Below are 27757 nucleotides of genomic sequence, written 5' to 3'. Positions count from 1 at the left end.
CCCCCCCCCCCAGTGTGTGTGTATATATATGAGAGATAGACAGACAGGGAATTTTGTACGCAGTTATAAATGTTGATTACTGAATAGCTTTAAGGTAAAAAGACAACAACACACACTCATTAATTTTTTTAACAAACAGGATCTAGCCCATTGCAAAATTTTAAAACGTTTGTCAGGTGTAATAATCACAAATAGCAACAAAATTACGTGTTATGCAGATAAACCGGATAAGTACTAATTACAGCTATATTTCATGTCTAATTTTGATGAATTTGTTGATTAAGCTGACCATGTGTTCACAATTCTGCCGAGAGTTGTTCCCTGGTGACAGAATAACTACGCAACATCATCCAGTCTCCGTGTGACAGTGGGAGGGGGTATATAAACATAGCCCAGGAGCCGCGCGGATTAATTGTTGATCCGATAGACTAGGGGAAACCGTAACGAGAAAAATGGAACTTCTAGTCAAATGTGTCGTTCTTTGTAGTCTGTTCATAGCAGGTAGGACATCTGCAGAATTTTTAAAACCTTTTAATTAATTGCATTTATAATTTATTTCCGTCGCATAGGCTCATGTGTAATTATCTTTTGGACAATATGCTCCTCATATAAAGGCCTTGAAGAAAAAGAAACACTCATTAGTAAGTTTATGTCTCCTTTTGGTCGGGTCTTGCAATATTTAAGATTGATCGGAATTATTTCATTTAACAGTCAGTAACAATTCCGCACCCCCTTATTTCTCGGTTAGATAAGTCTCTAGTCTACACGAGTGTATATTTGTTGGTTGGCATCCCGTCGGGAATATCTAAGCTATGTTAAGATTTCAGTATTACAGAGTTGTGTTGCACACTTATGATGCACGGATCAAGCGGTATCATTGCGCGTCGTGCTAATATATGAGCTTTTTACAAACGTCCTACCAAAGGACCTAACCTCGCTGAGTACTGACTTTGATACCATGTCAATTATAAAGATGTAATATTTGAATAAGATATTTATCGTAGCCATTGTTGATTGTTTTAAAGCTTGGGATGAGTTGGAGTTTTGTTTCCTTTTGTAGCAATGAGCATAAGATGTAATCGGGATATTGAATGTAAAACCAATTCATCCCTTCGGTGCCCCAGTGGTCAAGAAGCAGCGTGCTCCCAGGGACAGTGTCTTTGTAAAGAGGGGTCATGTAAGTACTAAATCAACACGTGCATGAGTACAACTGCAAAGCTGTGTTCTTCTGGTGGAATCTCTTGGTAAATTCAGATTTTAAAATTCACAGGCTCTGAAACATCTACTTGTATAAATTATGTACTAGCTATTTAATTAAATTCATTCCAAAGCAAAGATGTTAATTCATTTCTGCATGAATTTAACAGACCAAGAGATCATATTAAATTTCTGATGATATAATCACTATCGCCCGAGCTGATTGTTATCAGATTCATTATTATCATACATGTACAGTAAAACATAAAATCACATCAGATAAACACCGGCTTATTTTCAATCAAGCGCGTATCCTGGGGAAAATGCCGGGGCAAAACGTATGCACGTCGAAGTTCATAACATCATGAATCTGCAAAGCTGAAACTCATTTCTCAATGATGAGGTCTGTAGCCATGCTTTGCTGTACCGTGTACCCTGGGTGTTCTTCCGAGTCTATACATACGTGTTTACCGGTATGATTTACCGTGACTTGTCTTTGTATACCCTGGGTAATCTTCTGTATATATACATGTTTACCGGTATGATTTACCGTGACTTGTCTTTGTATACCCTGGGTGATCTTCTGTATATATACATGTTTACCGGTATGATTTACCGTGACTTGTCTTTGTGTACCGTGGGTGATCTTCCGAGTCTATACATGCATGTTTACCGGTATGATTTACCGTGACTTGTCATTGTGTACCCTGGGTGATCCTCCGAGTCTGTATATACATGTTTACCGGTATGATTTACCGTGACTTGTCTTTGTGTACCGTGGGTGATCTTCCGAGTCTATACATACATGTTTACCGGTATGATTTACCGTGACTTGTCTTTGTGTACCCTGGGTGATCTTCTGTATATATATATGTTTACCGGTATGATTTACCGTGACTTGTCTTTGTAGGGTGTGTGTTTGACCGTAACTGCCAGGACAACTGTAACCCTGACCAGACCTACTACTGCCGGTTCGTGCGCTGTTACTGTCTGTAACAGGTGACACACAGGTGTATCTGATGACGGGGTACCTGCCATTGTCTGCAGCCAACGGACTTTTTTCTCAATAAAGGTTTAAAATTCGTATTTTTTATTCTTTTCTGTTATAAAAAGGGGGAGGGGGTCGTTACTGCCCAATTTCGTCTCATTGGATGACGGAACGTGACGTCGCGGAAACAGTCGCCCACCGTATTATATAAGTGTAAAACTGGCGCGCAGAATTCATTTTCAAGGAAAAGGGACAAAGGTAGAAGTGGAGGGTCAAATTGCATGAACATTTATTTTTTTAAAGGTAATAAGATTTGATTAATATTAAAATTGATATAAAAAAGGTACATTAATTAAACAAATGGAGAGGCGACCCCGCCCCCTATTTTGCAATAGAGAAATTGTGTTTGTATCTTTCAGCAATATACAAAATACATGACTGGTAGTTATGTTTGTTTTATATAACATGCACTTTTCTACTTAAAGAAATGGCTGTACATTTTTGAAATAGGTGAAGAGTAAAGTGATAAAATGATTAAATCAGTTGTTCAGTCAGGTGTGACGTTCGATTTCGCAGCAAAAACAGCAAACAAAGCGTATGCAGTTTTATAACAGATAAAAAAAATCCAAGGGCTTGAAATTACAGTCTTCGATCATATTGCTTATATACATATATTATTTGCTTTATTTTTTTATTTTGTATTATCTCTAAACGAAATGTGATATTCATTGTAATTATAAAATCTATATGTGACACGCCATAATATTATAGTCCCTGGGATCTACTCCTAAACATCGTAAGCAACAAACATAACATTAAATAATAAAATCTAATTTTTTTATTACTTTACCTGACTGTTTGTGCTCTGAACGGGGGGGGGGGGGGGGGTTAAATGTAAAAATGACAGTCGAAGACCTGTCAGCTTCGCCGCTTCTAGATCTGTTTGTGTTTGTACTATTTGAACTCTCATGAAAATGAATATAAAAGAAGAAAATAATTAAGTTAACATGTATCCAACTGAACGCGTTAAGAAATAGAACTAAAAAAAAATTACCATAACAATTTACCTGAACAAATTTGAAACGGGGCTAAAACCTTACCTGTATAAAACATTGATAAAATGATGGCTCTTAAGTTTGTATATAGTTACAGTTCAACTATGAAATCTTTATGGATTTAAAATATCAGGTAAGTGCTTGTAGAATAATGTGACCTGTAATCAAAATACAGCAGAAGCATAAAAACATGCAGTGCATGCGTATACAATCAAAGTTTAATATTTTAAAGGATAAGTGAAACCGAATCCCATCACTATATAGTGAACCATGATGTAGATAAATATATTGTGTGAAAGTAACTCTTTCTAGCTGGTAGACAAAGGAGAGACTTGTTACTGACTCAGATATAAATCTACGCCGCACTTAAAAGGGAAATCGTCATGTATCAAAATTTCAATCTATCAAAATCAACCAGTTTCAGTGTTCGAGTCTGTTCGTTCAAGAACAATTTGCGTGTCAATGCTCGTTTTCTGATCAACTTTCAGGACAATGCATAACAAATAAATTATACATGTACTGACATTGTCCCATTTAAAGCGTATGTTAAATCATTTGTGTTTGTGCGGTAAGAAAATCTTAATTTTGTAGAGTTATAACAGTCTTTGTATTCAAAATCACTTTTTATACAATATACATGTTTGTTTATATAAAGAAACTGATATCAACAATAACAACACATGAACAAATTAAAAACACAAAGGAAATTTTAATAAAACTACGCAATAACATCGTGAACCTGCAAAATGTTTGTAGAAATATCATTTAAATAGTGGCTCATTTACATGTAATTCTGAAGTGTGTATTTTATTTTAACCAACAATGTGCTCTGGTGTAATTGATGTCGTTCGCTTTGTTTCAGAGTTTCAGTATCACAGCGCATCCTTAGTGTATCCCTAGTACTGCCACCAACTACTATTCTTTGTATCAATGTGTTTATCGTGACACACACTCACACACTTTCCTGGTCGTAGACAAAACTGAACAAAGAACAAACTTGAGACAACCCTTCAAATTGTTAAAATTAGTTAATTAGGAAACCAAGCATTGTTAATTTTACGCGCCAACTCGTGCGTGTCCGTTTCCCTCAAAATCTACAAATCTAGAAACGGCGACCGCAAATGACCCTAGAGGCGCACTCCCTCAACAAGGCGGCCCGGAACGAGATGATCGGGCTGAGACTTGTAAACACGTGGAACTCTATGTAACAACACGCTCATATTACACTAATAAACCATATGACACTAAACTGAACACATGTAACCTACCATACTCCATAAATTGTTAAATTTTGTAAAAAACCAGTTCATAATTTTACCTTTCATTACATGTACCTTAAAAAGACTTCGGGGTCCTGAGACATATTAATTTTAATCTATTTCACCAAACATGTATACCCCCCCCCCTTGCGCCACCCGATCCCCGCACATCTACATAAAAGGACCTTTGTGAATGCCGTCTCAATACCAGCCCCGGGTTACCATGGTCATCCACGGTGTATTGATGCTGTATTATGTCGTAAATCACAAAGAAACAAAACACCCCCTTCTTATATTTCTCGCTTCCATTCGCTAGAGAGAAAAAAAAATCAATGATTATTGAAGTTAATCCGCAACTAGGCGATGAAAGCTCGGTGCGATGAATTGAGGCTTGGGATTTACCGGTCGTTAAAAGAGCTGAGAGAAGGAAGGGGGGGGGGGCTTCATATTACTGTATTGACCAGGAAGATTATTAACGGGGATCTCCCAAAGGCATGTCCTTGGCTCTTCATGTCTCGGTCACCGATTAACTGTGTCATGAATGCGCACATGGACAACCTTTTAAGCATTCACACAATTTTATTTTGTGTTTTTATTTTTAATAAGGAGATTCTCATATCAATTAACATGTTAAAATATCACTGAAAATTCAAACAAATATAGAAATGCTTAAATAATCCTGCGACTCCTGTCAAGTTCTAAGTAACACAAGAAAAATTTTGGCACCTTTGAAAATATCACTATCCCTTTATAAGTAGAACGTATGCACAGTGTTTTTTTTGCCTGACGAATGGGAGGATGTCTTGCTACTGGTCTGCTTTGTGTCTTTCTTGCTCGCTCCTCCACGACTCGACCCACTGGAAGACTCGGCATTCTGGGGACTAGATTTCTGAACTTGGTTCAACTGAATTGAGGGTGCAGAGTCTGCTCTTGTATACCTCCGCGGTGGAAGTGTCGGCGGAACTTCCGGTGGTGTTTCCGGTTTATGCAGCTCGTGGTCGCCGACAGAGCGGAGGTTCTCGGCGCCTTTGTGTAGACCGAGTTTGGCGAGATCGGCCGGGCGGTACCGGCTGCTCTGGTTCCCCGGTTCACCCCGCTCCAGACGCTGTAATCTAGACCGGAAGTCATCTAACTTCTCATAGGCGGGCTCTTCAAAAAAGCTCTCTTCGTCCGAATCGTAGTGGAATTTCTCCTTTGGCGGCATTTTGCCGTCGCGTAGATACTGATACAGCTCGTCCACGTCGTTCATTAGGATGTCCTCGCGACTTTTCGACCGCTTCACTCGACTGTGCCCGTTAACATTTTCTTTAGGCGAAAACATGTTGACCATTTGATGAGATTTGTTCTTGGCCATTGCAGCTTCGGGCACCGTCAGGATGAGGTGAATGGTGTTGTTGTAGTTGGCCACCATTCTGTTTACTTTTGTAATGATATCTCTAATAGTCTGGTTCTCTAAAATCTCCGAGGAATTCATGGCTGGCAAGACTTTCATTAGAATCTCAGTAGGTACAGGGGTTATACGGAACATTCCGCGGTCCAGGGGACACAGAAACGCCACCTCGTCCGTGTAAACCCAGTCCAGGCGGATAGTCCCCGTGAACCGATTAATGTCCACTTTGGGCCACACCCCCTGCACTAACTTGACGGTGAGGGGGAGGCGGAAGCGCCCAATGATGTCTTTAATGGTCATCACACCCGCCACATCCTGACTCCCCGCGATCAGGGTGAACAATCCTCTCTGTTCGTGATCAAAAAACAAAATCACATTTTTTGAATCTCGACATTTTAACACTTTCCGACGTTCCCCCGTCGGAGCTTTCACTGTGATGTCCCCCATGAGGGTCAGGGACTCCCCCGCGGGAACTATTTTTGACTTATCGTACGTCATTTGACCGTCCTCCCCTGCCATGAACGCCTTAATATTCTGTCTCACTAGACAGCGGTTCGGTTTCACTTTGGCCAGAGTTAGGACACTGTCGATAGGCCGAGCTGACCGTCCGTCCTCCGACAACAGTTCGAACCATCCTTGATATGTGATCGGGATCGACAGTCTCTGTTCCAGCGGCTGAAGCCGTACCCGACCGTCCCGACCGTCAATCCGTTGGACACTATGTGACAACACTTTAATGTTTGTTTTGATAGAATGAATCAATACCTCTTGTTGTAGGCTCCTGAACGGAATCTTAGACACTCCCAGGTTCATAAATTGTCCCTTCACTATTTTCCCCAGGGTGGGGACATCCACCTGCATGAGTACGTCTCTCAGGGTGAGGGCCTGGCTGTCCCAGACGGCCACAGGGAGCGAGCCCATGTCTTTCGCCATTCTGTGTACCGTGTTTACGTTCCCGCAATTAGCATACCGGTAGAGCAAGTCCGGATAGGACTGAAATAGCGTGGCACTCATGTGGAAAGAGAGGCGGTCTAGCTTACTCTGACTGTAATCCTGTTAACGTTCACTGCGCAGAATAAACAGTCCCGTTATGGAGAAATTGATCGTGGCTGAACGCGCTCAACCGGCTGGAAAGCTGAAGAATCGGAGACGGGCCGGGCTTATTACTCCAGTAAAAACGTGTATTGACAGAGCCAGGGGCTGTAACACACCGTCACACAGCGAGAACGAGTTACTGTCTGTATAGGGGCTGGCATAGGTCTGCCTGAGAAACCCAACGGCGGACGGTTTTCTTCAAATCTTATTTTGGATTTGGACGTCCGCCATTCTCACGGGGTTATACAGCCTCCTACTCAGTCTATTGTCTGTACAATTTACCCACACCAGTTTTATTTGTGGGGGTGACTAAGTCCCCCATAGTGGTAAATATTTGGTTTAGAATGAACAAAACTGTGTCAATTTGCCAATTCCTTTGTTTAGGGATGACATCATCTTATTGTTCTACAGACCTGATTCCATTCCTGTCTTTGTTGTTTATGACAAAGAACTTGGTCTAATACACCTACGTTTCTTGTTGACCAAAAAACCCCAAGGCCGGTCATTTAAAACATTCATATTCATACCTATTGTGTCCATTTTTAAGTTTGTCTGAACGATTTAACTTTTCTCATTCAGTAGAACAAGATTCTTTGCTTTACTGTGGAGGGTAATTTTTGTTGGAGTCAACGACTTTCTGACAAAGAACTGTCATTAAATAAGATTGGATTACGGGTTCTATTTGTATCATTATAGAATCCGGTGACCTGTTTTTATAATATAATCCCAAAGTTCTGTCCCGTTGTCAAACCATTTAATTAATTCATATCGCTCGTGCATTTGTGCTTCAGAAATTAAGGGATGAATTAATTAATTATTAAAAAATTAATATGCAATTCCAGAAGAAATGTAATTAGTATACTTCACTGTGTTCATGGCATAATATCTGGGTTATGCTGGGAGAAGCGAGGTTTGGCCTCTTTTGCAGATTTAGCAACTTTTTTTTTTAATTCTAAAACTTTGTCACACAGTTTAGTTAATTAAATCTTGAAACTAATGATTTATTCACTGAACTGTCAACACATATAAATATTTCTATTTTGGAAAGAACACGGTCTTTTTCTGATACATGTTTAAAATCCTTTTGACATTCTTGTGGAAAATATTCGAACAACAAAACATACTGTGTAGAAGTCAATAGAAATTGACTTTTCACTTTTAAAACCCCTTTGAACAAAGTAATACTGATGACTCAATCTATTTAAATAACGTGACCCAGTTAAACCTGGAATTATGACAGCTTATGTGTCGCCGATAGCTTACCAAAATCTACCTGATTTTGGGCTCTTCGGCCAAAGAGGGACGATGACTAAAACAATAGAACATTGAACGAATTGGGATGAAGTTTTGAAACACCTCATACAATTTTTTGTTATAGAGGGATGGCGAGGGTGTAATTTTGATGTTTTAGATTCACTCCTTTTCGTTTATCAGGAGCGGATTCCGAACTTCTTCCTGCATGGTCAGTGAGGAGGAGGGAATCGGAACAATGTCTCGATTGAGAGATTCAATAAAAGCTAAAAAGACAGATGGACGGACAGACAAAACGACGAAGAGACTTTAGAAGGCTGGATGCCCCCCCCCCCCCCCCACCAATTTTTAAAAAAATTAATTAGACTTTATTGATCTCCTAAAAAGAAAAGCTCAGTATAAAGATAAAGGAAAATATTCAAAATTTTAAAGCTAAAAAATGTCAACGTTTTTTTTTTACTAAATAATAGTTTGGAACATAAGACGTCATATCTAAAAATTAAGGTAAATTTGATGGCTATTTTCTTTATCCAGAAAATATATTCGAGCGTAATTCAATGCCTTTATTCGTAACATTGTTACACTGTCAAAAATAGATTACTTTCTTGTTTGCTGTATTTAGAAAATTTAGTTATTTGATTGGTTATAAAAACTTTTTGTATATTAAAATGTATGGAATGTTTGTATATCTAAATTTAGACCGGAAAGGCATTGGAGCTCATCACGAGTAAATCAGATAACATTATGGTGAATTGAATAATAAAGATGTAAACAGAAATGAGATGTTATCATTACGATCATGTTCTTTGGGGCTTTACACAGAGAATTTATAATTTAAAAATTAACAAAACTGCCACGTTAGAGAGAGAGAGAGAGAGAGAGAGAGAGAGAGAGAGAGAGAGAGAGAGAGAAAGAGAGAGAGAGAGAGAGAGGAGAGACGATTTCTCCTCAATCTCTCTCAATTTAGTTTTCGTTTCCTCTGATCTAAAAGCTAGAATATATACTGTCGAATTGCCGAGATTTAAAAGTTCCCTTGTTACTTTGAATTTTTAAAGAATACTATAACACTTTAAGTTGAAAGATACATACTTGTATATAGAAACGAAAAAAAAACACCACAAGTACGCGTTTATAGTGTATTCTCTTTCACACCCTCCCCCTGTTCAAAACAGATCTGATGCGGTTAATCAGACTTGGTTCATTTTACAACATAATTACGTCTTGCGTCATTGACCACACCAGTATATCGGCACAGCGAGGTGCTTAGTTCAATAAAGTACTGAGAGTCCTGAGGGCGAGCAGAGATGATAATTTCCCATTACCCTGCCCTTCGTGATTTTATAAATACGTCATTGTCTAATAATATAAATAATGGTAATTCATCTACTCGGCATTTCTCGCGACTTCATTTGACTGAGGTTAAGTCAACAAGACAAGCCTTGTACCTGACCCCTCGCCCACCTGTATACCTGTCTACCTGTGTACCGTACACCTGACCCGAGGACCGATGAATACATTTCCTGGTAATACTGAGACACTCTTATCATAAACAACAAAATAAAACAGTGATTGCTTTTATATCTATTTTATTAAAAAAAAAATAGGAAACTGAATTTACTAAATTACATGACGTCATCGCTATTTTTGTTCCCGTTTTGTGCAGGTACACGCATGCAACAATAATAGCTTATATCTCTCTAAATTCAATATTGTTTTATTATACATCGCTTTATCCTTGCATTGGCTGCCTCAACGACCCAACGAATCTGTAAAGTTAAGAACAAGCACCACTAATAAAAAAGGTAAAAGTGCCTTATATAAAATTAACAGTGGATATATCTTTACTAAAAGAAAAAAATATAAATGATGAAAATCATAAAATCAATGATTTGGAACAGCATTTGGTTGTATTTAAGATAAGAACAGATATAGAATTATTGAAAACGTAATTTTATTGAAGTTTTTTTGACATGATGATTAATGATTGATTTTATGTTATAGGTCTGGTAATCAAAATATAGAAACAACTGACCTTGGTGACTAGACGAGAGGCATTAGCATCTAAGGTTGTCATCTGCTTCTGCCCTTTGCTCATCAGACGAGGCATTTCGGCCCTTATTCCCAGCTCCTCAAGCATTTCGACTGAATCTCTGAAGCCTCTATCTACAATGAAAACATCATCTTCATGGAACCAGCCCTTCAGATCTTCTGCGTTGGTATGAAGCATATGGTTGAGGATAGTGGCATCATTATTCCTAGCTAGGTAGGGTCCAAGAACTGTAAGAAAGTATCCGTCTGTGGATGTGACAACCATGGGTTTAACAAGGGGCCTGCCTTTATGTAAACTATATGATTTCCGTTGAAACTGGAAGTTGTTACTTTTCTGAATATATATATAAGTTCCATCCAAAACAGCAATAGCTTTTTTATTTGTAAGATCACCAAAAAGTTCCTGTGCCAGAGGTCTTGTATGATTTTCTATAATTTCTTCTCTTGTTGTATGTTGTAGTCCAAGATGATGTGGTACAAATGACTTCATGAGTGCTGTACGGACTGATTTTACTGCTCTACAGAGGGAAGACTTTGAAATTCCAAAAATCGTGGCCAGAAGTTGATTTGACATTCCTGATCTCAGTTTCAGAAGAAAGATTCCAAGTGACATCCTTGTGCCTCGGTTTTGTGTGTTTCGAATATCAGTGGAAATAAAGGAATGGAGGTCTTCAAAGTTTTCTTTAGTGATGCCAGTCAGTGCAATATAATCAGTGTTGCTCAGGCTTGACAGTTCGAAAGAAAATCTGCTTGTTGAGGTCTGGAGGGCATAATTTCGAATTTTTTGGATCAGTTCCAGCACTGTCGACTTGTTTACAAGAGAAGACTCAAATGTCTGTATATTGGTCAAAACACCAGGTCTGAACTCCCCTTCATCAACGTGGGATGGACAACATCTGCTTCCAGGTGGGATGATAATTTCATGGTGAAGAAATGCTGAAAATCTAGCTGCTGGAGACACGACAACAAGTTTAGGACCCGGTCGCTTGCAGATTAAGCAGTAGGCATGTGAAGAAGGTGTTCTCTGGAGAGGCAAAGATATGGATGGTGGACTGCACACTCCTGGTTGTGGAGGCCGAGACACAGGAAGAGAACTGGACGTCTGGTGGCAAGTTTTCTGGTGTCCATGGTAGCGATGTCTGCACTTGTTGCACAAGATGTCGTTTGAGTTTGCCTCAACAAGAAAGTTCTTTCTGAGGAAGCGACGAATTGCTGTTGACTCACATTTTTTCCTGTCATTTGGTCTTGTTCTTTTTTTGCAAAGGATGCATGGGAAAATCTTTTTACTCTCTGTTTTCACTTGATCTTCATTCATTTTTATGTTCTGAAAATACAAAACAAAAATGTAGTTATACACAACTTAAATGTTCACTAAAAAATAAAGATTTCATTTTATATGACATTGTATTGTGAATATTTATGTTTACTACTACTAAGCAAATACTTGCAATGTATCAAGTATAAATTAACTTTACAGAAAAACTCAAATTGACAAACTGTAGAATTACAGTGCCCCCCCCCCCCCCCAAAGTATTTAATGGAACTGTCTTTCTAATATTTTGGGGAGCTGCAGACCTTCAGCTGTGTTACAAGTTTTGTTTTAGACATGTGATCAATATATTATCATTTACACGTATTGCATGATTTTCTAGATTAACTCTAATATGCTATAATATGATGATAAACTTTCATTGCCATTATTATGAGGAAAATGTTGTTTTTTTTTTGGGGGGGGGGGGGGGTTTATAGAAGTGCCGTTGAAAAAAGGTGCACTCAATATATTTCTAGCCATTATTTAAAGAAAAAAAAAATCGCGCCGAGTGGTGATCGATCCCGGATCGTCGTGTCTGTAATCGAGAACTCTACCATTCAGCCATTCAGACTCCGGAGAAACATCGAGTTATATGTTGTATAGTACACTAAAAAAACTTTAAAACAAAACACTTGGCCGTTTTCCCGTCTATTAAGAAAATAATTATGGTTTATACAGGTTGATTTATTTACTAAATATATAGGAATATATATTTTCCATGTATATTGCGTCCTTCATTTTTATTTCTAAATATAGACGACTAACTCTTTGCCTACATGACATCTGCTATACAGTATGCACTGTAATCGAATATTAATTGTTTTTAGACCAAATTTTCAGATTAATAACCATTCTTGTATGTTTTAATTACATGTCTATATAAGAACAGTCTTTAAGGCTGAATAACGTACACACGGATTGAACAATTCATTGGCCAATCTTCTCATCTATCAAATAGTATCATGCAGACGAACGTTGCGAACAATATTATTTATTCAAGAAAAAATCAACAGAAATCTACGTATTCAATAAAATTCATATACATACCTTCACAGTTCTTCTTTCTCCATTTTCTATAGGTTTTGTTCATCTTCCGTCCGTGTATTTTCAAGATTAATCACGCAAAGTAAAAGCCTCTGTTTGTTTACGTATGCAAATAAGCATGTATGGAATGTCGTGCATGCGCAAAATTTGGTGTAAAAATTGATCACATATACGTTTCATTAACAACACACTGTACCTTTTTATTTGTCAGATTTAAATGACAATGACATAATGTGTCTGATTCTTGTGTTTTTATATTTTTAAAACAAAAAGGTGTGAAAAAACGTGCAATACTGTCAAAAAATAAGTAAATCCGGATTGCTCCTCATCTTGTTTACATTTTAAATTTTCATCAACAGCACACCCTCTGATCCAAAAAATTTCACTTTGAATTTCTTTTTATATTGATACAATTTCATAATTTAAAAACATTTTTTAGATCAGAGGGTGTGCTGTTGTTGAAAAACACCACCAAAGAACGAAAATGCTGTGATTTTACCCCAAAACCGGCCCGGAACCGGTTTTGTCATTTACATATTTTTGCAAGCAGACGTTTTGGCGGGGAAATTCTGGCATGTCAAAATAGTATCAGGTCTAGACTAACACATAACACAAATTTTATATCATTTTGATCTAGTTTAATTTTTGAGATATCACAGGGCCATATATAGCTAAACATGGATTTAGTCCTTTTAATATTGTAAATTCAGATCTATTTTATTATAAGACTAGAGTTGTTTCATTGAAAAAAAAATGAATGCTTTTTATGAGAAAATGAATATTATACAGATAAAACTACATGAATGCACACAATGTACACCACATTTTGTTTGGCGTAGTTAGCAATCATATCAGAAATAGCTGAAATTTTATGCAAGATCAGTCTGGGATATCCTTGCTTTACTCTACTTTTACCCCACCCCCTACACACAAGCAAGATCTTTACATTCATTACTTTGATCCCAGCACAGCCCAGACTTAACCTGCCATAACCTAGCTGTTTTTTAAGAGTATAAATACACCAAATGGCACCAAACTACTTCATCTAAAAATTGCACTAATTACCACAAATCAATCCACAGTGTGTAACAAAGGTTGAGTCACTGCAGTTAAACTTCAAAACATGGCAGATGATTAACCTTTTAACTTGATTTTCAAATGTAATAGACATTATCCACATAATATCAGGTTTTTAAGGGTCCGAAACAGGTAGAACATCAATTATTACAATATCAGTAGATGAAAAAACACAATATTGAGTCACACTAAAATAAATTATCATCTGTGTTCATAGCACAGTTTCTGAAGTACACCAGTTTTTTGGTGTGTTTTTTTTTTTTAGAGAAAAACTGATCAAAAATATATTTGAATAAAAAGTCAAAGACATTTACAACAGTGAGAGTACATTTACTTGTATATCAACTTCATGCAAAAAAAAAAAAATAATAATAGCCATTAAAAAACAATTGCATAGAAATATTGAATCAAAACCTGTTTCAATAGCAGATCAAATGAAGCAAAAACAAGCAGGTGTAAAATACGTAAAATGCAGAGCATTGGTGAGTATAATAAAATTAATAGACTAGAGCATTCATCATAAAATACAGTATATTTTTCCTTTTGAATGCCCAGAACTCTAACAAAAGAGGATAGTTAATTAAAATCATGTTAAGCATCTTATTTAATTAACAAAATTAGAGAAACTTTAATTATCAGTACATCCTTACCTTAATCATAACACTAAGTTGCAATAATTTTTTGGGGCATAGAAAATTGAAAAGTTGGCCCTTATTACTGGTCGAATGAAAATCGCCATGGTTACACTAACAAAGGTATTAAATAGTCAGATTCTGTTAACAGAGAATATCACAGTGGACACCTATCACATTTCAAAACCTATACGTTTGTGCAATGTTAACTTGGTAAACTTAATAAAACATGTCAATATTTCAACAAATGTTTCAACAGTTTTGTTCCAATCTTATTTTTTTTATTGTATGGAACTACAGTTTACAACACAAGAAACAGAATGAGAATACAATAGACATAGTTCTGGAGAGATGTTAATGTTGTAAAAGGATAAGTGACCTTCACACATTGACCTTAGATTGACCCTAGCAGACAGATTTTGTTGATGTGAAAGTCGTCTACTAAAACATATCACAAATGCTTAAAACAACATCAAGGAATGTTTATCGATAAATGCCTGTCAGCAAATATAAATCATCTGAAACAAATATGGCATATCTTAAGATCGTTTAAATGTCCTTTTTTTTGGAATTTGGCATTTGATATATAAATGTACTTCATATACATTACAATAATCTCTCATAAGAAATCATTGATATGATGTTCCTTGAACACAGAACGGTTTTTTGTTCATTCAGTACAAGAATAATGCAGTTTTAAGTAAACAATTTATAATAATGTAATGAATTTTTTTGAGTGTACATGTATTACTAGAATATCAGCTGAAAGCTTAAAGGCCAGTTTTTCATCACAAGATATCACCAACCAAACTTTGAGCAGGGTAAACATACCACACAATGAAAAAGCATGCTGATTACTGTAAATGCTAGGTTCATTACGGAGATGTTAAGATAACAAGTATCCCTACAGCTGGTAGGCGGTGAACATTGACTCTAATCGGAACAAGATATATTAATAGTTAGTCATTAGGTAAAACATTGACATTAAAATATTCTTCATTGATTAGATGAAAAAAAACCCAAACAGAATAAAGAGAAAACTTTGCACCATCAAACGCTGTGTGCAGCTTATAAATCTTTTACTTGGACCTTATTCATGGAATTAGTTTTTAATTGCAGTTGTACAGGAAAATATACATTCAGTACAACTTTTGTCTTTTACATGTAAATCACCCAGGGATAAAGGACAATCAGAAGGAGACTATTTCTGCTACGGTACAGCTACGTTGTACATGTATCAAAAATAATAATAACATGTACCTATCAAAAACTCAAGAGTATTATTATAGATTCTTGACATGTATACAGTATATCAACACCTTAAAGCTAACAACACACACCAGTGTACTTAAAACAAACATTGGTTTATCATAACAATAAAGATGTTGTTAAATCCAGCAAGTTGATAATATTGCACACAACAGTTCCTTACAGGGTTCCCTCCTGTTACCCTGTTTATTGTAAATTGTGTCTAGATCCTGGTCCAAGAGGAGGAAAAGCCGAGTAATATTCCTAAGTTTACAAGTAGTCAGATCCAGATCTACCCTGGGGATGTATTGCGGGCAGGGGACAGCCCTTTACTGGGGTCAGGGGTCATCCCTCTACTGGGCCTTGGCTTTCTTTGATGGTTCCTCCAGTACAAATGGCTTCACACTGTCTGATTTATGCGAGCTGTGTAAATAAATAAACAAATGTATGTCAAAGACTAGATAAAAATTGATTGGCCTTTGCTTAATAATTGATGAAAAGAAAATATTTTCAGTTATTTAAGGAAACAATGTAATAAATCTGCAGAGTTGACTGAATAACAAGAACTATATTTAAACTGCTTAAAACCTTATAAATAAGATCACGGGTGATGAGAGAGAGAGAGAGAGAGAGAGAGAGAGAGAGAGAGAGAGAGAGAGACTTACTGGTAGGGGGAGGCAGGTACCCCCACTAGTATTACAGGTGTTCCATTCAGGTTGAGTCTCCACATACTCTGAAATCAGCAAACACAAAACTTATATTCTCATTCTTATATGGATTGATTGTTGCTTCAAAAGTCATAAAAGTAATATATAATACAATGAATAACTTCATCTGCATTTACTTATAGTAAGAAGTCATACCTTGTGAAATCCTCGCACATCTAGATCCCACAAATGGTAGCACTAAAACACAGAAACCGGAAATTTATGTAGTTTTAATGAGTGATCACACAGAATAACACTGTTAGAGAAATCTTAACAATTTGTATTGATCTCTCTCTCTCTCTCTCTCTTTTTCTCTCTCTCTCTCTCTCTCTCACCTTGGCGAGTTGTTTCCAGGTTGTAAAATCTGTGGGATGTTGCATTTTTATGTACATGACATGTACAGTATCCTAGACAAAATATGAATATGTTTTCAAATGAGTAACAGTCTTTAGAAAAATAAAACAGAAGAACTGTCCATTGGCATTTATTTTGGTGGGATGAAGAGGTTACTGATGAGCATCACAGACTAACTGTCTAATTCCATGACTGTTATCTAAGCATCACAGCCTCAGTGCCTGCTGATTGATACTATAAGTACTTTTAATTTTAGAAAGTAAATAGTTCAGAATTAATATTCAACTATAAAAAGTCCTTAAAATGAACAATAAACAAAATACAACAAAATACAACGTACTGCACTCAAGGACAGGTACTAGAGTAATGTATATGTTTACTTCATGTATATACCTTGTTGTCAGGGACAGGCCCTCTATCACAGGGGTCGTTGCTGTGATCATGTATATATACTATATTTAAATATATATAATGTACTATATGTACTATAGTTATATATAAATATAATGTACTATATGTACTAGAGTTATATATATGATGTACTATATGTACTAGAGTTATATATAATGTACTATATGTACTAGAGTTATATATAATGTACATGTACTACAGTTATAAATAATGTACTATATGTACTATAGTTATATATATAATGTACAATAGTTATACACTGTATAGATAATGTACCATATGTACCTTGTTGTCGGGGACCAGCCCGCTATCACACGGGTCCTTGCTGTGGTCCACTACTACCCCTGACTTCAGGATATCATTTATCATCACCTCGTATTTGTCAGCTGTCATCCTGGAAAATATTCAGATTACATTTTTATATTCAAATTTGCATTAAGATAATTATACAAATGAGTTATTTATGCATTTGTTCATCTGACATTTGTAATACGGAATATAACATATACATGTACATTAAAACACATATAAGTTTTTAGTTTTAAAAATGAAAATTTATGAATCTATAAAGACAAATGTAAATTTATGACCAAAAATAAAAACAAAAACAGGTGACTTATGTATAAAACTTACAAAGGTATTGATTTTACTGAAGGAATACTGTAAATTCCTTATATTACGCGAGTACTGGTTTGTATCAAAATATGAGAATATAAAATCCTTAACATGGAAGTTTTCTCCTTATTTCTTATAGTTTTCAACTCTCAGAAAATAATGGCGAGATTTTTAAATCTGCTTCTTGCGATTTTACGTGGATAGGCCTATTATTTCATTGCGTTTAATTTAGAATCTACATTAAGGAATCATTCTTAAAGTATTATGAGGAGATAATTATCACCTCATAATATTCAAAGAATGATTCCTTATTACATGTACTTATATTGGTATATAATTTTCAGCAACTGTATGATTAAATATTAGAGTATTGGCATATTTATGTGATTTTTATTTCTTTTAATCATAAGAGTCCCACTTGCGCCCTGACAATACGTCATTTGAATTTATTGGACTATACAATACAAAATTGATTTGTAGTGTTATCAAAGACAAACACACTGAAAAATGTAAATATTTAGTCTTACATAAGAAAATTCAAAATATCAATTCATGGAGGAGTTTATGAATTACAAAGAAAGAAGTTCAGTTTCACCTCTCTAGGTCCTTCAGAGCGAAGTTAAATTCGTTAACAATGGAGTGTTTTTTAAAGTAGACTTCTTGGAAGTACGGATTCATGTTGAGTCCTTTAGATCCGAAGTGATAGGTGTGGGAGACGTCCGGAATGATACACTCCCGGTTCTTCCTGACCGTGGGGAGACGCATCCACATGTCCCAGTCCCACTGCTGTCAATCACAGAAACACACAGGTGTTAATTAAAGGTAAGTCATCAGGTGACTAATTACAAGGTAAAAGGAAGTAAAAGTAAAACTACGTCAAGACTGACATCATATCATTGTGAAATATCAAACAGAATTTTAGATTTAATAAAGGAAAATGAAATTTAAGTAAAAATATATTTTTAGCATAGTTTTGATTAGGGTTAGGGCTTAAACTTATGAAAGAAAGGACTATATATGGTATGGGCCTAGAATGGCCCCCTAAAAGGAATATCATTATTTTACTGTAATTCTTTGTTTTCTTTGTACAGCTATATATGTGATGTTTTAACTTAATGTTCATTTTGATTCAAGTGCCAACAATTTAGAAATACGGCATTGTAAAGACAACCTTTTCCCGCCATTTTTGCATTTTGGCATAAAAAAGCTTGTTTTCAAAGAGTTTTACTTTCAGGAAACATAGAGCGCATGCTTGAATCAACAAAATATTGTAATCAGAGATGTATCTAGCCAAGTCTAATAAGTGACAAAAAATTTGTCCTGGTTCAAGCATGCGCTCTATATTTCCCATTTGTAAAAAGATGAGAAAAAATGTCAATTTTTGACTGATTTTTATTGAATTATAGAAATAGCGTCACTTCTGACGTCATATACTGCAAGTGGGTGCAAAGAAATCGAACAAATATGTGAAAAATATATTTTATATCAACTCCTCTAAATTATAACATAACATTTTATTGTACCTGAAACACTTTAAATAATGTTGAATTATGGGGGCCAAATTTAACTCTTATCATATATAGTTCTTTGTCCGTTAAAAATCAGTTTGTCCTTACTTTGTCAGAAGAAGGCCACTGTTTCTCCAGTTCGTCCTTGAAGAGTTTCTTCTTCAGCAGCCAGCCCAGCCCCGGCATGGTCTCCACCCTGTACAGCTTACGTGGGTCCTTACATGAGTGGGAGTAACCCTAAAACAAGGAACCGGGCCAAATCTTAACAAACATTTGACCTTAAGCATACAAACATTTGATCTTGAGCATATAAAAAGGTTCATGTCTTTAAAGAAGTAAAGTGGGGTTTAAGCACAAAATGAGGCTGACACTTTTCTTAGTTGAAAAATGGTCTGTTGACAGTCTTTACTTAAAGGGACTTGGACACGATATGAGTTCAAAAATTTTATTTTTATTTTTTATGTATAAAATGGTTAACTGGTGCATTCTAAATGATTGACCTAAATATTGAATGTTAAAGTCAAGTTACAAGCGAGATACAGAGGTAAGAATTGGTTGTTATGTAAACAAAGCTCGAGTCTTATAGTTGTTTACAAAAATGTAATGTAGAGAATTACCCTTTTGTAGACAAATGACATGCAAAAAAAAATTTAAACTAATTCAATATCTTCATAAATACTATTTTCAACAAAAGAAAGATACACTTGATTGAAACTTACACCAATACAACACATTCGTAAAAAATGACATTTTCGAGCTTTGTTTGATTTGATTTGAACATATTTTTATTGTACAAAATACAATTGGGATTGGGCACAAGTTCTATAACTTAGACCGCCCTCTCCAAGCTTTGTTTATAAAACAAAGAATTATTATCTCTGTATCTTACTTATAACTTGATATTTGACTTTCAAATTTTGACATAGCATTGTAAACTTCTATATTTATCAGTATAAACATTGAAAATGGGAAAATAAAATTTGAAAATTTTAAGTCAAATTGTGTCCAAGTCCCTTTAAGAGGGAATCTCTTGTTAACCAAAACAAATAAGGTCAACATTACCAACAATGATGTGACCTTTATAAATATACATAATAGGGTAGTTATTTTTTATCAACTATTAAATTTTTAATAAGAAAATTTGATTCTAATAACAACCATGAAATTATCATTTCATCCAGTTTACTCAACTGGTCATTCCAAGCAAAGATACAGCATAGACTGATGTTGGGATGTATTCAGTTTACTCACCTGGTCATACAGCATAGACTGATGTTGGAATGTGTTCAGTTTACTTACCTGGTCGTTCCAAGCAGAGATACAGTACACACTGCTGTCCTTCTCCATCAGGTGCAGGGTCTGACTGAAGTAACTGAAACAAGCAGAACACTAATAGTTTATGGAGGGATGAATTCCATTTGTACATATTTGATGACATTTACATGAATATACATCAATATTTAAAGACAGAATTTTACTTTTCTTTGTTCCTCTGAAATAAACATAACTGGCTTTACAGTTCATAGCAGACATAATTGACCTACTTGAAAAAGTCTGGTGACACATCTAGATCTTCCTCAATGACAATGGTATACAAAGCATCCTGGGGAGAAAATTTGAAATTACATGATTTGCATTTAAACTAAACTTATTTTACACGATTGATAAACAAGTTAAATAATTTATATAACCATCTTCTGTTGACATGAATGTTGACACAAAGGAGTCAACAATTAGGGAAGAAGCTGGGGTATCCAAAGAGTACCTACGTATTGCGGCTGTGACCCCCAAACCATCTTACACACAATCACTGATGATCATATGATATCGTTTGACAAAATAGTTTTTCCTTGATACAAAAATTTTATCTACAGTATAAATGTACATATTTCTAAAGACCATTCGTAGAAAGTAGAGAATAGAAAGTCAAGGACTTACTGGGTGAAGGTCAAAGGTGGCAGTGAGGCTGGCCTTGTAGTGCTGGCTGACCCTGGCGTTCTTCTTCCCCTGTGGGGTGTGCTGTATCCCCCTCAACCCGAGCAGTCTGGTCACCTCCAGGGGCTCCTGACACAGGAAAATTACACACACAATTTTATTACCACAAGCTTGTCAGTAAACATAGTGTCAACTGTGTGTGTTATGCAGTCTATTGTAACGACAACTTTTAGAGATGTACAGACCTGGAAGAATCCATCGATGAACACCGTGATCATGTCGGCTCGGACCCCAGACGTACCTAACAGGTGGTTTAAATTTTGGACTTGTTAACTCACCAACAGAGATACTGGGGACTTGATATTACTCACGTGTAAAGATACTGTAGACTTTTAACTCACATGCAGATATACTATGCACTTAAAACTCACCTATAGAGATACTATAGACTTTTAACTCACCTATAGAGATACTAGGACAAAAGTATTACTCATCCATAGAGATACTATAGACTTTTAACTCACCTATAGAGATACTGTGGACTTATAACTCACCTAAAGAGATACTGTGGACTTATAACTCATTTATAGAGATTCTGTGGACTTATAACTCATTTATATAGATACTGTGGACTTATAACTCGTTTATAGAGATACTGTGGACTTATAACTCGTTTATAGAGATACTGTGGACTTATACCTCGTTTATAGAGATACCGTGGACTTATAACTCACCTATAGAGATACTATAGACTTATAACTCACCTATAGAGATACTGGGGACATATCTTACCTATTGAGATACTGCAGATGGTTGTTGGTTATCAAATTAGGCAGACAGATGGACAGACAAATGGATGAATTGACGGATGGATGGATGGACAGACAGACAGACAAAGTACTGCACCATTTACAGTAACTTACCTGTAAAGGTACTGCGGACGGTTGCTGGCTATCACAGTTATTGCCACATTCTTCAGATTGTCCACCTCTAACTGTTCTCAAATTAAAAGATTTGAGAAAGTTTTGAATGTTTGCTGGCTTGATACTTTGATACACATTAAAAATATCTATCATATAACAGATAAAATGTATCTTGGCCCACACCAATTCGTAATATAGTTTGTTGGACTATGCAATTTATTTCAAACACAATTTTATATATAACAAAAAAATGTGTTCTTTGCATATATGGAAATATATGTGTATAAGTTTTTTCAACTTTTTATACCAAACTCACTTGAGACCTGACAACACACAAGGTAGGAAATGACAGAAGCACGGGCTTGAAAAAGTGTGTAACAGTGTGCATAGTTATTCTTTATAATGCCTGAATTGTGAAAAATGGGTGAACATCAATCTGATTAAAATCAGATCCTCAATCTGCTCCTTGTTTTTCTATTGTCTTTAAACGAGGATCTGAAGAAATACTGCTTGAGGTTCCCCCTGGTGAACTTTAATTTAAGAATATTCATGAGTTATCTTAGCTAATCAGAGCAAGTGAAAGAAATAGTAATATCGGTTACCAAAAAAGTGGAGTCATAGGATGAAGTGATGGCACATGTTCTCGAATTGCTCGTGTCAGAGAGATAGAGGCAGAGCATAAGTTGATATTACACACCCTAAGGAAATCCAAAGATTGTATTAGCATGATTTCCAAAACATGTGTCCTAGTAATATCATTTAAAAAGACAAGTGGCCTACTCCAAAAAACTTAAACTCCTTCAGCATCTAAAACCTATGGCTCAGATTCAGCATTTAAACTTGTGGAGTGCCTCACTATCACAAGATGCATCATCTATTCAAAGGCGCCAGCTCCAAAAACTTTTACCAGCTCTAAAAACCTTAACCTCATCCAGCATCTGAAACTATATTTTTACCTGCAGAAGTGCTAATTTAAACAATAAAATTCTTTCTTTTGTGATTCATGCGGGATATGAAGGTGGCAACATTGCAGAAAAAATACATAATCCACATTATGGGTTATGTACATTTTTTTATGCAATGATTGCTATCTTCATATATATATTCTTTCAACAAATTTCTAAATTTATTGTAAAAGGTAAGTAAAATTAACTTAATTACTGTTAATGTACATCAGTACATTACCGGTAGCTTAAAGAAACAGCCAAATCATCTCCTACAGGAATTTAAGTCTGACATCATTACGATTATTTCATACAGTCCCTGTTTTTTTTTTTAGGTCACTGTATGTTTCCATCAATCAATAAACAGGTGTGTAGATTTCAGTCCTGTCAGTTTCTACAGAGCTATGAATTACAATAAGTTTCCATAAGAAATAAAGAGAATCATACTCGGTGGATGAAAATATAAATTTTATATACAGTATATATATATATATATATATATATATATATATATATATATATATATATATATATATATATATATATATATATATATTCCTGTTTTTTTTTTAAGGTCACTGTATGTTTCCATCAATCAATAAACAGGTGTGTAGATTTCAGTCCTGTCAGTTTCTACAGAGCTATGAATTACAATAAGTTTCCATAAGAAATAAAGAGAATCATACTCGGTGGATGAAAATATAAATTTTATATACAGTATATATATATATATATATATATATATATATATATATATATATATATATATATATATATATATATATATATATATATATATATATATATATATATTCCTGAGAAAAAACATACATGTATATAATGGCTTTAAAGCAACAATATAAAGATATATAATACATATAAACATTGAATTATATATAAAATAATATATTTTCATTGAACGCTTAAATCTAAGGTATTGTGAATAATATAGGATGACTGACTTGAAAATGTCTATGTACAAAGTTTGTTTTGTTAATGGCTAAAATTTTTATAACTGGTATGGTGTTGACTGAATCATATCCTGAATTCTCCTCTGTGTAGCAGTTTGTATGTTGTTCCATTGATATTGTGTGAGTGACTGTTGGTATGAGTATAGAGCAGCCTGGAGGTTCCCTGTGATCTGTTGACAGATCCCCAGCATCTCCCAGGAGATGTCTCTGTATATATCACGTACATACAGTCCCTGATCATGGTGGACTAGGACCTGTAGCTCATCTAGTGCGGCTCGTGATAATTTTGTATCTATGTGTCTGTAACACAAGAACTCTAGGAAGTGTAACATCACAAACACTGGGATATCTAACGTAGGCATTCTGTTCTGTAGAGCAGACTGTTGTTCTGGTATTAGTTCATTGATAAAACAGATTCTGTTGTCAAGTTTGATATCCCTTGCTACAGCCTGTCTCATCTTTGTAGACCAGGACTGTCCCCCTACAGCCTCAGTATACCTCTCTCTGTCTACACGTCTCCTATACATCAGATATGGCTGTGCTAACTTGACCTTTGTCATCTCTATAACATATAAAGCTTCCCTGTATCTGAGTGTCTTGTAATAATACATAGCAATGTACAACATGTCAGATACACACCCAAACTTGGTTGCTAATTTCAGCATGTGACAGGACATTTTGTCTGCAATATACATCTGTTTGTTGACACCTGTATTAGTGTACATGTTGTGTAATATAAAAGCAGTGCGCTGAAGGGCAGAGGCTGTAAGTCTCTGTAACGTTACAACTTGACAGTGTGTAAGGTGTGAATCTACACACTGTTCTATTGTGTGTATGGCTTTTATATATCGGTGTTTACCTGATCCTACATTAGTATACATTGTGTTGACGAAAAGTTCTATATCATAGTCAACTTCAGGCATAATTAAACTCTCATCTGTTAAAACAAAAGCTCTAGGATTGTACAGGACATCAATGATGAAGAACCTGATAGAGGAACTCTGTAACAGACAGGCCAGACCTTTCTTGTACAATTCATGTAACTCTAGGAACAATCTGTTTTGTGCTGAGCCATGAACCTTTGTCAGAAACAGGTTGTTTTGTGGGATGAAAAAGTTAGGACAGATCCCCTCATATACCCATTTAAGGAGGAGTTTAAAGCAGACCCAGAAACCGACTAGGAGGTTTTGTGGACACCAGTGAGGTAGTGTGTTTTGTTGAATTGCCCAGAAAACTGTTGTCTTCATGTGATAGGAACACAGCAGTTTATTGGTTTCTTCTGATTGTTCATTTATAACTTCTTTTAAGAACAGCTTTAATAATCCGTAAGTCAAGAACTGGCTGTGGTTCATTGCATACACACATTTATACTCTGCTTGTGAAAAAGAAATTCTCCATTCTTCATTTTCATGGGGTCCAAATGGGTGTCCTATTGCTACAAAGTGGCATCCATTTCTGACAATGTCGTCAACAACTTCAGGATCAGGCCATGGGTGACATCTGTCTATCCATGAGGAGGCAGACAGAGGCCAAAAGTCAGAAACAAAACAGTGAGCACTGTCAAATTCTTGTCCTGCTATTTCACCACTACCACAGGGTCCATGTACAGTAGAATTAGATATTACTATTGAACAAGTTAACTGTCTGTATATAGCACTCGATATATAGACTCTGCCATTCATTCTGACACATGCTGATTGGACGTCTCTGTCTATTGTTGGTGTCAGTAACTGAAGTAAAGTGAATCCTGGTGGACTCTCAGAACTGTCAGAGAGAATCAAGGTTGTATTGGATGTGTTGTAATACTCAGACTGAGACATGTTCATGATCATTCGGTGGTTGTTTGGCCAGTGCATATAGTCCATATCTGATCCCTCCAGTATGAACCCTTCTCTTCTACTTCCACTCAACATCTCAATGACCCCATCATCAGGTGTCATTCGTCTCTCCACCATCTCCATGATGTCCCTTGTCTCCCTCCTGATAGCCACCTGTTGTGAGGTTCCAACTATCTCACACAGTCCCACAAACACGGACTCCGACATGTGCTGGAGTCCCTCATTTCTGTTAGAATTAGATGTGTGTATTGTTCTGAACAATTGTCAATTTGAAAATCATAGTTTTTATACCTCCAGATAGCGAATGTACCAATTATGTAGTGCTTACATTTCTTTAAAATGAAAATTATAAGAAGATTTGAATGAACTTACATTTCCACTGGTAAAGACTCCATTTTAAAGGTAAACTCTACACCTGTGAAAATTTTGTGCTATTTTTAGCTGCAGGAATTTTATTTTATTGTACTTTCATTTTGTTTCAGCTGTGTGTTTGATCGTCTTTGATAAGTCTACATGTTTGATTGCTGGTTTTAAATTAGTTTCTTTTAATTGTTTGTCAAAAGAAGTTTGCTTAAAAGAGAGAGACAAAGATGAATGAAGAGAGAGCTACAGAAATTTAAAATTAAGAAATCCGTGTAGAATGTGTATAACTAATTTATATATCATATTAAATGCCAAGGTACATTACTGTGTTAATTGTCAAAGTGATACCGTATATAAAATCAATGAATAATGAAATAAGAAATTTGTCTTGACAGAACAAGACCTACAGATAACAACAAATGCTGCTTTGATTGGTTGGATGGTTGAAGGAAGAAATTAGATAAACAAGTAGATGTTATATATCATCCAATTTTAAATGTCCAATTTTTATAATGTTTTATATACAGTTTACATGTAGTCTTAAACAAAGAATGAGTCATTGATCGAGTCATTTAAAGTCAGTCCCAAGTTATCATTTCTGTCACTTTTTTAACAAATATGCACATTGCTGTAAAAGAATAGCTCAATGGGAATTATATTCAGGATGATGGTCTATCAACCCAAATTTCCTATGAAGATACAATTCTACAGCTAGTCAGAGAAATACAAATGAAATTGATGAAAGGAAAAAAAATCAAGATTTCTTCATTGACACCTCATCTATTTTCAAAGAAATTCACATGAACAAAAACAAAAATCTCATGGGAATAATATTGACAACTTAATCATTTGGAAGTCAATAGGAACACCTTGTATATTTTTTTTTAACATTTTTGTCCATGTATCTTCATGTCACCTGCCATGTAAAATCCCAGTAGAATTTTTATCTTTAGCAATGCATGATATTTCCATTTCAATAGAGAAACCAATGGATTTTTTCATAGTGAATCGAATGAACACTGCTTGAATTCTAAGGAATTTTTGAATTTGAAATAATTTATGAAAATGTTTTATATAAATATCTTGGACCGAGCATAGTACGGTACTCTTATTCCAAGAAAAACTAACTATAAAATTAAGGTGGCTCGACACACCAATGCATTATTTGATGGATCGATGAAGAATTCTCTTTGAGAAATGATTATTCAAAAATGACACCTATATCGGCCTCTGATTATTTTATATGAATTTTTTTGTATTTTTTTTTGAAACCGGAAACATCGTTTTAGCTGCGAACAAGATATATTAGAGCTAAAAATTTGTTATCAATTAATGCACAATACAATTATCTATAAATACATATCAAAAACGGCCAGATAAACTTTGAAATATTTTTGTAAAAAAATATTTATGAAAATGAAAAAAAAGGATTGTAGATATTTTTTAAATCTATGGATAAAAACTGCAGATAAACTGTTACTCGCATTTAACAATTGCTGTACAATCATATTTCAACAAGAAATTGAAACCAAATAGTGAAATTAAAGTATAAATGAAAATTTTTAAAATCGAACCGATCCCGATTGTAATT

The 27757-nt window shown here is 35.4% G+C and overlaps 3 protein-coding genes across 3 annotated transcripts; 1 reads left to right on the top strand and 2 right to left on the bottom strand.

The window, feature by feature from the left end:
- The first annotated feature begins 328 nt into the window (after positions 1-328).
- LOC128167830 (uncharacterized) lies at positions 329-2281 on the top strand. The gene is made up of 3 exons (XM_052833756.1): positions 329-501; positions 1061-1177; positions 2108-2281. The coding sequence occupies exons 1-3, from the start codon at positions 453-455 to the stop codon at positions 2191-2193; spliced, it is 252 nt and encodes an 83-aa protein (XP_052689716.1). The 5' UTR covers positions 329-452; the 3' UTR covers positions 2194-2281.
- A 2790-nt stretch (positions 2282-5071) lies between these two features.
- LOC128167444 (uncharacterized) lies at positions 5072-7234 on the bottom strand. The gene has a single exon (XM_052833169.1). It carries the CDS (start codon positions 6901-6903, stop codon positions 5248-5250), a length of 1656 nt encoding a protein of 551 aa, XP_052689129.1. The 5' UTR covers positions 6904-7234; the 3' UTR covers positions 5072-5247.
- Positions 7235-14136: 6902 nt separating this feature from the next.
- Positions 14137-26025, bottom strand: LOC128166053 (uncharacterized). The gene is made up of 14 exons (XM_052830958.1): positions 24007-26025; positions 22051-22121; positions 21589-21599; positions 21373-21452; positions 21131-21256; positions 20737-20795; positions 20492-20564; positions 19301-19429; positions 18280-18470; positions 17355-17463; positions 16640-16711; positions 16461-16502; positions 16263-16330; positions 14137-16020 (listed from the first exon to the last, which is right to left on the bottom strand). The coding sequence occupies exons 1-14, from the start codon at positions 26008-26010 to the stop codon at positions 15951-15953; spliced, it is 3105 nt and encodes a 1034-aa protein (XP_052686918.1). The 5' UTR covers positions 26011-26025; the 3' UTR covers positions 14137-15950.
- Positions 26026-27757: the final 1732 nt, after the last annotated feature.

Source organism: Crassostrea angulata, chromosome 10 (genome assembly GCF_025612915.1).
Source record: "Crassostrea angulata isolate pt1a10 chromosome 10, ASM2561291v2, whole genome shotgun sequence".
In the NCBI taxonomy this organism is placed as follows: domain Eukaryota; kingdom Metazoa; phylum Mollusca; class Bivalvia; order Ostreida; family Ostreidae; genus Magallana; species Magallana angulata.
Note: the sequence above shows the minus strand (reverse complement) of the source record. Positions and strands in the feature narration are given on the sequence as shown.